Here is a 13,099-nt window from a genome sequence, read left to right as displayed (position 1 = left end):
TGGTAAACAGTGCTTTACGCAGAGAAAGCAACAGAGTTATCCAGTAACATTTGCATGCAAACTAGTGAAGCAATACTGATAGTTACACACTTTGTTTGAGCACGTGAGATTGTCATCACAGGCTCTCACTGTCGCTGTGCGTAATGGTGCAGGGCGCACTGAGTATGTACTACTAGTATGTACTCATTTTAGCACCCAAGGGGCTATTCAAATGGGCCAACTAGTAACACATCACTCCTGAAAACGATCTTTGGCTTTTCACGTGAAGTAAATCTGCCCTACGATTGGATTTTGGAAAACCATGTGACGGTGAACCAATTCTGATTGGACACTCACATTGCACACGTCATTACACAGCTTCTATGAGGAGTACAAAGATGGCCGATGGCTGGCTCGAAGGTCCGCAGAGTTAACTTTTCAGCAAAAAAAATTTTCTATCTCATATCATTAAAAGGTTATTCAGAATTTAGTAAAGCTTGGTCTTAGTCGTCGTAAACGACGGTGTCGGCCCCAGAGGGTTAATAAACATGTGGACCAAAGGAAAATAGTGATTGGCTTATTTGTTGACTTAAAGGCTTTTGACACAATCAATCACAAAATATTATTTCAAAAGATGGAGCTTTATGGGATCAGAGGAGTGCCTTTGAATTGGATTAAAAGCTATTTACAAAACCGGAAACAGTTTGTTAAACTTGGACTGCTGTTCTTCGTATCTGGACATCATTTGTGGAGTTCCCCATGGTTCTGTGTTGGCACAAAAATTATTTATATTGTATATCAATGACTTATGTAAAGCCTCAGATGTGTTTAAAGCAGGGCTCTTTGCAGATGACACAAACTTATTTTGTTCAGGAGATAATTTGCAACAATTATTAGTTGATTTGGGATCTGAAATGATAAAGTTGAAGAGATGGTTCGATATGAACAGATTGTCATTAAATTGGTCTTAAACTAAAATAATGTTGTTTAGAAACCTTAAAGATGAACAAATACAGTTAAACATACAGTATGTGTCAAAGAAAACAAGTTGTTAGGTCTAATTATCTGATAGAATGAACTGGAAAGCTCATTCAATGTATTCAAAAGAAAGTATCAAAGTATTGCAATATTAAATAGGGCAAAGCACATTCTTGATGGTACATCACTACATACTCTGTATTGCACAATGATTGCACCTTATTTGACTTACTGTGCTGAAGTATTGGGGCAATAATTATAAATCTACAGTGCAACCATTATTCATCCTTCAAAAAAGAGCATTAAGAATAATTCATAAGAGAAGTAATATGCTCATATAATTTAAGGGGTTTGTATTTTAAACTTTCTGGCGATAGGATGACCAGGAAATGCTTCTATGTGTCTATTTGTGGCCCAAAAAAATGGAATAAGCTACCTGAGAAACTCAAACGATGTCCAAATATCAACCAGTTTAAATATTTATACAAAGAAATGGTGTTCGCTGGTTATGTATCTGATGGTAAACGTTGAGTTTGTTTTGTATGATGAATCTGCTTCATTTGAATTCTTACTATTGAGTATGTACTGGGGTAACTAGAACGAAATGGGAGCTATTGTGAAATACTCACTTTCTCAGCTGTAGTTATGAGCTACTACATGGCCAGAGTTTGTTGGAAATGAACGTGTATGACCTGGCACATAGCTTGGGTCGATTTGACTGTATGAGTGGGTGTAGGCATTGATAAGCATTGCTTCTGCCTACACCTTTTTGGCATTGTGTTCATTGTTTTCTTGTTCTTTCTTTCCTGTAACTTTTTTTTTTGTGTGTGTGTTTTTTGTATTGATTTTGTCGTTTGCAGGGATGGTGGTTAATGCGCTTGGTTTCAGTTCAGAAGGTTCCGGGTTCAAATCCCACCCCTGCCACATTTCTCCATGTAATGTGGAGTTGCGTCTGGAAGGGCATCGGGCGTAAAACTTGTGCCAATTCAACATGCAGATCCACCTTGGATTTGGGAGGGACTGTACAGGGATTATTTCAGTGTGGACGAGGTGAGGGTGGAGCTCCAAAAGGTGCATCCTGGTAAATCAGCTGGACCTGATGGCATAGCACCGAGTGTCCTGAAGGACTGTGCTGCGGAGCTGTGCAGTGCCTCTGCAGGTGCTCTTCAACCGGAGCCTGCAGACAGGGCAGGTGCCGAGGCAGCTTTATGTTCTTTGACTTCTCAAGCGCATTTAATACCATCCATCCTCTATTCTGAGGGATAGGCTTGAGAAGTTGGGTGTGGAGCAGGTATTTATCTCTTGGATCAACAGCTACTTGACAGAGGCCACAGTACATCAGGCTGGGGCAGGCAATTTCTGGAACTGCGCAAACGAGCATCGGCACTCCCCAGGGAGCGGTCCTCTCCCCTTTTCTTTTCACACTGTATATATTGGACTTCACCTACAGGACTCCAACATGTCATATGCAGAAATATTCTGTTGACACAGCTGTGGTGGCCTGTGTGAGGGGAGGAGATAAGACAGAATACAGCCAGTTATCAGGGAGTTCACCAGCTGGAGCAGGTGCAATGGGTGGTGTTGAAGTGGTGGAGAGCAGGATGAGGTGTATTATGAATTCTATTAACAACAAATCTCATCCTCTACACGACACTGTGGAGCTCAGAAAAGCAACCACAGTGACAGACTCCTCTCCATGAGATGCAGGACTAAGAGGTATAGAAGATCATCTGTCCTGGCTGCCATGAGACTGTTTAACGCCTCTTGTTAATGAATTTTTACTTCTAATGTTTTTATATTCTTATTTATTGGTATTTTATTGTATGGATGAATTGTGTATGTATGCATGCTCTCGGGGAGATGAATTTCCCCTTAAAGGGGATGAATAAAATATCTGTCTACCGAAGTGACATAACTATGGTGGGTAGAGTACTGAAGATCTATACTCAAGCAAAAGTCCAGTTACTACCATTTATTTAGGGGGGGGGCATGGAAGAAGAGAAGTAGCACCCCAAGGCTATCCACAATTTTGCATTTGTGTTAAAGGAAATAATGGAAGGTCAATATGTGGTGGCTAATGCTGATCTTCTGGCAAGCCGCCCCAAATAAGTAAATGTATGGGAAATGCGCTATATATTTTTTAACCACATCTTGCTGTGATGCGTTTGTCTTTCTCAGATCGTTTCACAAAAGGATGAACACTGTTGGGTTGGAGAGCTCAACGGCCTCAGAGGTTTGTGCTCCCTCTCACCCCCCTTCCCTTTTTGTATGTGTCACACTACTGATTTTTAAATTGACATACATCTGATTTGTCTTTTTTTTTTTTTTTTTTTTTTTTTTTTTCCTTTTTAAAACTAGGGTGGTTTCCAGCAAAGTTTGTGGATGTCCTTGATGAAAGAAGCAAAGAGGTATCAAGTTTATTTTAATTTTAAAGAGATACTTTCATAATCACCCAAAACTTAATTTCAGTGTTTGACGCAGTATGTAACAGTGAAATATTGTGGGATTGAACCTGACCATATCAGAGTTCTGCTATGCAAGACTTCTGGAAGTAAACAAACCTGTAGTGTGAAAGTGTTGCAATGTAGCATCCACACAAATGCATGTAGTATCCATGAAGAAATGTCAAAGTTGCTGGAACTGAACTCAATGTCTTCTTTCTGCAACACCACCACTGACAACTACATAGTCACAATTGCGTAATGGGGCAGCACAGTGGCTTCGTGGTCAGTACTGTTGCCTCGTGGTGAGAAGCTCTTAGGTTTGCTTTCAGCCTGGTCCTTTCTGTGTGGTTTTTGCATGGGTTCCCTCCGAGTGCTATGGCTTCCTGCCACTTCCAAAGACGTACAAGTTAGCCGAACTGGTGGCACTAGAGTTAGAACATGAATGTGTGACAGCACAGGGCATCTCAGTGCATGTACACAGGAGGCTTTGAGTTTGGTTTCAGATGCGCTGAGATTTGAATAAATCATAAACAGTGACAGACGTGATTTTATGTCAGCAGCAGCTAGAGAAGATTGAACTCATAGGTGTATAATTTGTGCTGTTGTGTCCCTGCACAGTATTCGTTAGCAGGGGACGACTCTGTGACAGAGGCAGTGACAGACCTGGCCAGAGGAACACTGTGTCCAGCCCTGAAGGCTATATTTCAGCACGGCCTCAAGAAATCATCCATACTGGGAGGACCTTGTCACCCTTGGCTTTTCATAGAGGAGGTTAGCAAGACTCTTTTTGTAGTCCACATAACAGCAGATTGCCTCAATTATTATTATTTTTTATTTGGTGTTGTGAACTTTTTATAACCACTTTGTCCTCGGTCAACCAATGTTGTTGTCTGGTTTTCTCGTAGGCAGCCAGTAGAGAGGTAGAGAGAGACTTTAACTCTGTCTACTCCAGATTGGTGCTGTGCAAAACCTACAGGTAAGATATCCATGCTTAATCTCTTTTTCCTGTAAGCACATTTCTCAGTATAATTTATTTGCTTTCCTTACAGGTCATGGTAACATTTATAACCTGCACTATAAATTACACCAATTCTAATGAAAGACCTCATTAGCTTTATAATGATATACACTCAACAAAAATATAAACGCAACACTTTTGGTTTTGCTCCCATTTTGTATGAGATGAACTCAAAGATCTAAAACTTTTTCCACATACACAATATCACCATTTCCCTCAAATATTGTTCACAAACCAGGCTAAATCTGTGATAGTGAGCACTTCTCCTTTGCTGAGATAATCCATCCCACCTCACAGGTGTGCCATATCATGATGCTGATTAGACACCATGATTAGTGCACAGGTGTGCCGTAGACTGTCCACGATAACAGGCCACTCTGAAAGGTGCAGTTTTATCACACAGCACAATGCCACAGATGTCACAAGATTTGAGGGAGCATGCAATTGGCATGCTGACAGCAGGAATGTCAACCAGAGCTGTTGCTCGTGTATTGAATATTCGTTTCTCTACCATAAGCTGTCTCCAAAGGCATTTCAGAGAATTTGGCAGTACATCCAACCAGCCTCACAACCGCAGACCACGTGTAACCACACCAGCCCAGGACCTCCACATCCAGCATGTTCACCTCCAAGATCGTCTGAGACCAGCCACTCGGACAGCTGCTGAAACAATCGGTTTGCATAACCAAAGAATTTCTGCACAAACTGTCAGAAACCGTCTCAGGGAAGCTCATCGGCATGCTCGTCGTCCTCATCGGGGTCTCGACCTGACTCCAGTTCGTCGTCGTAACCGACTTGAGTGGGCAAATGCTCACATTCGCTGGCGTTTGGCACGTTGGAGAGGCGTTCTCTTCACGGATGATGCGAAGATGTGTTGCACCGCATGAGGCAGATGGTGGTCACACCAGATACTGACTGGTATCCCCCCCCCCTCTCAATAAAACAAAACTGCACATTTCAGAGTGGCCTTTTATTGTGGGCAGTCTAAGACATACCTGTGCACTAATCATGGTGTCTAATCAGGATCTTGATATGGCACACCTGTGAGGTGGGATGGATTATCTCAGCAAAGGAGAAGTGCTCACTATCACAGATTTAGACTGGTTTGTGAACAATATTTGAGGGAAATGGTGATATTGTGTATGTGGAAAAAGTTTTAGATCTTTGAGTTCATCTCATACAAAATGGGAGCAAAACCAAAAGTGTTGCGTTTATATTTTTGTTGAGTATACAACAACCATGTGTTGAAATATATTTAAGTGATGATGTAAGCCAGAGTTCATAGATGCTCTTGAGTGATACTGTATATGCATACACATTCTTTCTTTAGAAAACCTTTACAAATGATCAAATGCATGTAAACAGGTTGCATTTACTTCACTAATTCATTATTTTGTGTCTGTATCAGTGTATTGTTTTGAAAGTTTATTTAAAAAAAAAATGGGTTTTTGTATGCAAGTCTCATATACACATACTTTACATGATATGCAAAATCCTACACCTTAATAAAGTAATCATGCTTTGCTTTGTTGTGTTTAACAGGTTAGATGAAGATGGAAAAGTACTAACACCAGAGGAGCTGCTTTACAGAGTGAGAAAAGACTCATTAAAAGCCATGTTGGCAGCAAAATAAATGCATATAGAAAATTGTTTTAATAAAGACATAGTTGTTACTTTGATTAATGCATAAGTGAGGCTGAATATTTGTAATTATTTTGCACCTAAAAATCTCTGTCAGTCTTGTCCTAGCAAATATGTTTCAGGTAGTTAAAATGTAGCACAGTCTGTGAATTCAGCCTGTTGAAATGATTAGTATGGAGTTGACTAGTGCTTTCTCTTCTCCTCAACCCAGGCAGTGCAGTCAGTCAACATGAGTCACGACACCGCCCACGCTCAGATGGACATAAAGTTTAGGTCTCTGATCTGCGTTGGTCTCAAGTGAGTTCTCGAGAATCGCACAGTCAAACTTACGCAGTCTAGTCACTCTATAGGTTAAAGCCTCAAACTAAACGTGCACATTCAGGGTGGCTGATTTGCTTGTTTGGGATATGCATTTTGATTGAACTGTTTTTCTAATTATTCATCAACCCCACCAGTGAGCAGGTGCTCCACCTGTGGCTGGAGGTGTTGTGCTCCAGCATGGCTGCTGTCGAGAAATGGTACCATCCATGGTCCTTCCTTCGTAGTCCTGGATGGGTACAGATAAAGTGTGAGCTCAGGTGAGAAGCACTTAAATGTTCTCCAGATCATCAAGAGAATTAATTTTTTCCCATTTATTACACATTCAGTTGTCTCACTGTCGGGTAAAATCTTGACCGAAGCTAGCAGGTCAAACACGGGTCAATAAAACCATCAACGGTCAGGTTGTTTTTGTTTCTTCAGGGTTCTGTCAAAGTTTGCCTTCAGTCTGTCCCAAGATTGTGAGCTGCCTGTCAGGAAAGAGGTGAGCCAAAAGGAATGAACACTCAATACCAAGCACTTAGACACCAGGTTTAACATCACTTAATACTTAAAGGAAATCTTGAACGTTGGCACTATTTTACATACGAAGGATGAAAAACTGTGGCGTTTGTGGCTGTTTCAGAGATCCTCTGTTCTGAAAGCAGACGTTGTGGATGTGCTGGTTCAGCATCACCTCTTTAGTTGGGATCTTTAGGTAATTGTTGCAAAGATACTAGATGCTGTAGTGTTTATTTACACTTACCACTAATAAGATTCTGTTTCCCTGTTAGACACAATAGCAGTCTTTTAACCTTTTAACTTTCCTGGCAGCCATTCCTTGACCTCAACCAGTAGTTGCAGCCGAGCACAGTACCACAAGCGCAGGTATTGTTTTTGTAATGTCTATCATATTTGGTTGAACAATTAACAATCAGCCCTCAATCACTAATATCAATTTATATAGCACCTTCCTGTTCACATGACCTGCAACATAAGGTGACCTTGAGAGGTCAAACTCAAGGTCATAAGTGCTTGTAACCTTAAATTTCCTCCATAAAGCTGCTTTGCACTTTAACAAATACTTATACTGTAAATGAATCAATGATTAAATGAAACAGAAAATATTGAGATATATTTACATTCCAATGAATTCAAATGAAGATGGAAAGTCTGTCCTGATAAATTTATGTGGCGGCTCTATTTTCAAACATGATGAATCCGACTATATATGATGGTGCCACTGAATTACAGTAAATCTGTGTCAAGGTGCTGCTGTTGGAATTCCTGAGTACACCTGTCACGTTAAATATTTATTGGATGATACATATTTCTCCCAAAAATAATTTAAATAAGCAATTATTACTGGCACTTTAATATTATTTTATGCCACCGATAATACAAGAGCACCCTTTCAAGGAATCACTTTTTGTCCATGTTTATTTACATTTTTTTTAAGCACATCATATGAAAAAAAAAATCCTGGTTTATTTTGGCATCAGGGAGCTGTAATGTTGGTGACATCTTTACGTAAACAAATGGGCATGAAAACAATTTGCAGTATTGTCAATATATTGTGGGTATAGTAGTGATAGGCTCGTGTCTGAGTACTTTCTAGTGTTGCTTTGACTTCACTTTAACAAGCAGTAAGGGCCTGTGTCCATCTAGCACATAGTTTTTTGTTTTTAGCAGCAGTGTCTTTTCTTTTTTTCCTGTCTTTAGTTGTTCTGATTGAGAACAGTGCACATGCAGCTACTTTGAGTGAAACATGTTGCTTTGAGTGCTTTAGCTTGAAAAGTCTCAGAACTTTGCATAAAGGTGCTGTTTTGTCACAGCACCTTCTCAGACGACCAATCACTTTGGCCAGAATGTATCTACAATCAGGAAAACAGAAGAAGCTTGTTTTTGTCATCTTTGTCTGGATTCACACAATATCACATCACAATAGATAAGAGTAACCAGAGATTTCCAACGTCTGCCAATCTGTATCCGCATCACATCCAAAATTCAGTGGAGTTTTCCATGCTCTAATATCTATGGTACAAATTTGGTGAGAATATGTAAAGTAGTTTTGATGAAATCCTTCAAAGCCTATATAAAGGGAAATCTTGATCTAGAATCCAGATCATCTCCAAAATTCAGCGGAGTCTTCCATGGCCTAATATGTATCTGTGTTGAAAATTTCTGCGTAATCCTGCTAAAACAGACAAATAAACAAACGCAGGTGATTTCGTTACGTCCGCCAAGGACGTAATAAAATCACCTGTGGAGGCAGATTGGTTGGTGTTTCTGCTGAGGGTGAGTGCTTTTATGGCTGTATATATTATAACATGGTTGTTTACTATTTATTGCTGCCATAGAAACAAATATTATGAGATACAAAACACTATATGGGCATGAGACCTTAGGTAGATCCTAAGGTCCCATTTGGACACACTATCCCATTCAACTGAATGGGACGTTTGACTGTTACTACATATACCAGTAATCCATAGTGTGTGTGTGTGACACAAGTCTACTTGGTATCAGCAGCTAAATTAGTGCATGGCTACCCTTACCAAAAAATAGTACTGATAAGTATATAAAAAGTAAACTGGAAGTATACTTGAAACATACTTGCATGTACTACTTTTTAGTAAGGGTAGTTTTTGTGCTGCTCTCATTTCAGATTACAAACATGATGCATTTTTGGCTACAACCTCATTAATGATGTCAAAGTAGCTGATTTACAACAGCTTTTTTGACTAAATGCCTCCTTAGCATCGGTGAATGATTGAAGCATGTTGGAACTGCCCTGGCAGGTGCACCTCTGGTTTGATGACCAGATTTCTTCTCTCCCTCTTCCAGGAAACGGAGCAGAGACCGCTGAAGGAGGGGGTGCAGGACATGTTGGTAAAACACCACCTGTTCAGCTGGGACATTGACGGCTAGACACGCATGGTGAAAAACGACTGAATCCCACGCCCTGTGTACATTTAATTTTATGTTTGTTGTGGCGCGGACTCAGCCACACATTTGGCTCATAGTCTGCTTCACTTTGGGACACCTTTATGTTAGAAAATTGGTCACTTACAAATGATTCAGAAAGGTTTGTATGAATAGCCGACTGTTTGTACACGCTGATGTATATGTGCATTTAAGATGCATACTATCTGGTTTTTATTTTTTTTATCTTTTTTTTTAAGCTCAGTGTTTGATTCTCCACTACAATATTCTAGTGCAGGAGTAAAACCATCCTCTCTTCATCTGTCATTACACTTCAGTTTTCACGCTTGTGTGATTTGTGCAGCAGTGAGATGTAAAGCCTGTTAACTTGCACATGACACACTTGACCTTTTGATCTGGTCCTGAATTTAACAATGCCTTGTAAATGAACATACATCCAATGCAAATAAGAACACTCCTAAACGTGGAGCTGTAAAGTTACAGGCGTCATACCCAGAGAATACTAATGTTACACACACACGTGCACACACCACATAAAGCCTTTAAAAGTTGTAAGACTGTATATGTGCTACCTTTTCAAAAGTGGTGGTAGTGCTCTGTATCTGTATGACATGTAAATGATCAGAGCAGCACATTTTGTGTCTAAATAAATGTTATACATATGATGTATTTATTTTAAAAAATAGTAAATGCTGCCAGCTGTCATGTTTGACTGCACAGGCTGTTCCTGGGGCTGCTATTTTGAGCAGTTGTATGAGCCTGCTCCTTCTGCTGGGATGTTAAACATGTCTGCAACCAGGATTTTTTTATAGCTGATCCTCCAGTCAATTGTGAACCACTGAGTATTGGTAAGATCACAAAAGTTGTGAAACAGCTGAGGGCGGGGAAAGCTCCAGGGATATGTGGCATTGGAGATGAGCTCCTTCAGGCAAACAATTTTGTCTTAATCTGGTGGACTGGTATTATCCTTACAGACTGAAAGAAAGGACTTGACAATCCATACTTGACATCCATAATCCATCACTCCTGGAAAGGGTAATCGTATGGATTGTCAAGTCCTTTTCTGGCTTCATGGCCAAGTAGTTAACTACTGACCGCATTATAGCACTTGGCATACTCAAAGAATGCTAGTGTGAATATCAGCAGTGCTTTTTTTGCAACCTACATTGATTTTTCCTCCTTTGATTGGACTGCTGTCTGAGACAGCCTGAGAAAATCTTGTAATCAATAAGAAGTTACTAGACATCTATCTTATATTCTGATACTGTGAGTGCTGTGGGAAGGCAGAGATGGAGTTTTTCCCTCACTGACTACATTTACATGCAGCAATAACCATTTCATAACCGGAATATTAGCAATAACCCGGTTGCGCACGGCCATGTAAACACCTGCCAAAACCTCAATATGCTCATTCGGATTTTTAAAAACCCGAATATGACCCCTGGGTTACTCCTTTTCTAACCCGAATATCAGGTCATAGTGTATGCGCATTGGAATATTCCCATAGAAAGGAACATTATTTTGTGTTCTGCGCATGTCCTATCCGCAAGGAATCTTGGTCTTTTGAGTACGGCAGCTACCGAGATAGCGGCATTTACAAGGTGGCTGAAAAGTTACGCGAAGCAGGATTTGCACGAACGGCAGACCAAATCAAGCACCGGTGGAAGACATGCATCGCTGTTTAGATGTGGATATTCCAAATGATACCATTGACCATGTATACAGGAGTAACTCTGCTTAAGCATATAAATGGGTTATTCCTAATGATTCAGAAACCGGAATATTGACCTTATCCCGAATATTAACGCCATGTAAATGTAACCGCTGATAACTGGCATGTGTTCTGGCTCCTACACTGTTCAGTCCTTGCATGAACTTGGCGTGGCGTGAGATTGTGGAAACCCGTGACGTGGGTGCTTTTATTGATGAAAGGTTTGCAGACCTTCAGAGTACTCGGTGTTTCGCTGTTGTGAAATCTCGGGCCGTCTGGCGATCTGTGACTTACCTGACGGGTCATTTCAGCAGAGTTCCGGTTTAGGGCACAATGTAAACACACCTGGTGAAGCGTGGACAAGACGGTATCAGGGCACAGCAGAAGTTTCACAGATGCTACACCTCTAGACAACCCTCTCAACTTGAGAGAACGTGTCGTCATCATCATAATCGCTTGTGAACTCGCTGAATCTGCGCCATTCGCATCCTCGCTTTGCCATTGTTTACATCGGCTGTGACACGAGAACTCTGCTGGCACTGCGGTGCATTGTGGGAAGTATAGGCAGCCGCCAGCGGCGATTGTGGGGAAACTACAAAACGCCGAATGCTGTGATCTTTGCTGAATAAATGAATACTCAGATTGTAGCACTTGAGAAGATGGAGTGAATTGGAGTGTCTGGGTTTCAGATTGTCCTGGATCAAGAGACTAAGATTCAGGCTTTTAAAGATTACCTGGACTCAGCCATCAGAGGTGTATCTGTATATGGTGAAAGTGTTGAATTTACTTATCTCTGCAGTGACACAGATAAATCTAGATCCTCTGCCTTTGAGATTAATAGATGCCCGGAAAGAGCTTATGGTATCATGAGGTCACTGGACAGAGGCAATGCTGATGTCTGCAGGTGTGTGATGGTCCAACTCCTTTTTTCTCCTGGTGCTATTTGTCTTGCTGTATGCATGTAAGACTTGGACGCTAACCAGTGACTTAAAGTGACAACTGGACGTCATTGTTATGTGGTCTCTTTGGAGGATCCTTGAGGACCACTGAAATTACTTTGTAGTAAAGGAGTGGTTACCAAGAGAGACTTAAGATGAGTATCCCTTACATAGTGAGGAAATGTCAGCTTCGACATTGAGGCTGTGTGGCTTATTTCTCTGTGCATGATCGAGCATGCAGATGCCTGAGTGTTGAAGACCCCAGTAGCTGGAGAAGACAGAGATTCTGACGGATGAATCTCATTTTTTTTTTTTCCCCTTGTATCTGTGATCTTATTCTTCTGGTCATTACCCAAAGTTCACAACCACACTGCAGTCTGTATTTTGGAATAAATTGCCACAGTCACAGGCCCACTGACTGCATGATGGATGTAGACCAGCTCTGCACGGCTGTAGATATGGGAGGAAGATGGAGCACCCAGAGGGAACCCACGCAAACACGGGGGGACATGCAAACTCCACACAGAAGGGCCCAGTCAGGAAGTGATCCAATGACCTTCTTGCTGTGGGGCAACAGTGCTAACCACTAAGCCGTCGTGCTCCCTATGTAGGGCGCAGTAAAATTAAATTTTATAGATATGCATTCAAGGTCTAGAAACAGACAAACTGGCGCGTGTGGGTCATGATTGTGATCCAGCACATGGTTTGACGATACAAGGCTCTGTACTTGTTCCATGCAACGTACAAAAATAAGGCCGGCATACACACAGTAAAACTTCAGAAAACCTCGACACTTCTGAAAAAATATCCCCATTGATATAACTGTGTGCACCACAGTATTATGAGCTCAGCTCCCTAGAAATGCAAGTGATTACCAAACTATATCTAAGTTCACAATGTGAAAAAAGGAATTTTCGAACATCTTGAAAATCTCACCAAAGTTAAAAGAAAACCACAACACAATGACAGAATATTCTGCTTAGTACCATGAATTTCCAAGGCATGGACAAGGTTTGAAACTGACCCTTTCAGCTGTGTATCAAGTAAGAAATGACACACACATTTCAGATATTTCAAAACTCCATACTACAAATTTCAATTTATTTTCATTTATATAACGCCAAATCACAACAAAGTTGCCTCAAGG

The 13,099-nt window shown here is 40.9% G+C and overlaps 1 protein-coding gene across 3 annotated transcripts in view; it reads left to right on the top strand.

Moving 5' to 3' along the window:
• Nucleotides 1–9,972, top strand: part of sgsm3 (small G protein signaling modulator 3) — a 40,808-nt gene extending 30,836 nt beyond the window's left edge. For 2 of the 3 annotated variants that reach the window (XM_034190320.1, XM_034190321.1), the window contains 9 exons: nucleotides 3,136–3,190; nucleotides 3,316–3,365; nucleotides 4,020–4,172; nucleotides 4,307–4,377; nucleotides 5,962–6,010; nucleotides 6,272–6,357; nucleotides 6,516–6,638; nucleotides 6,802–6,862; nucleotides 9,205–9,972. In XM_034190320.1, coding sequence (XP_034046211.1) covers nucleotides 3,136–3,190; nucleotides 3,316–3,365; nucleotides 4,020–4,172; nucleotides 4,307–4,377; nucleotides 5,962–6,010; nucleotides 6,272–6,357; nucleotides 6,516–6,638; nucleotides 6,802–6,862; nucleotides 9,205–9,288 — 732 coding nt within the window. In that variant the 3' untranslated portion in view covers nucleotides 9,289–9,972. The remainder of the gene's footprint in view (nucleotides 1–3,135; nucleotides 3,191–3,315; nucleotides 3,366–4,019; nucleotides 4,173–4,306; nucleotides 4,378–5,961; nucleotides 6,011–6,271; nucleotides 6,358–6,515; nucleotides 6,639–6,801; nucleotides 6,863–9,204) is intronic. The other variant, XM_034190319.1, reaches the window with a different exon arrangement.
• The last annotated feature ends 3,127 nt before the right edge of the window (nucleotides 9,973–13,099 follow it).

Source organism: Thalassophryne amazonica, chromosome 16 (assembly GCF_902500255.1).
Source record: "Thalassophryne amazonica chromosome 16, fThaAma1.1, whole genome shotgun sequence".
In the NCBI taxonomy this organism is placed as follows: domain Eukaryota; kingdom Metazoa; phylum Chordata; class Actinopteri; order Batrachoidiformes; family Batrachoididae; genus Thalassophryne; species Thalassophryne amazonica.
The sequence above is the reverse complement of the archived record's forward strand: the minus strand, read 5'-3'. Positions and strand labels throughout refer to the sequence as shown.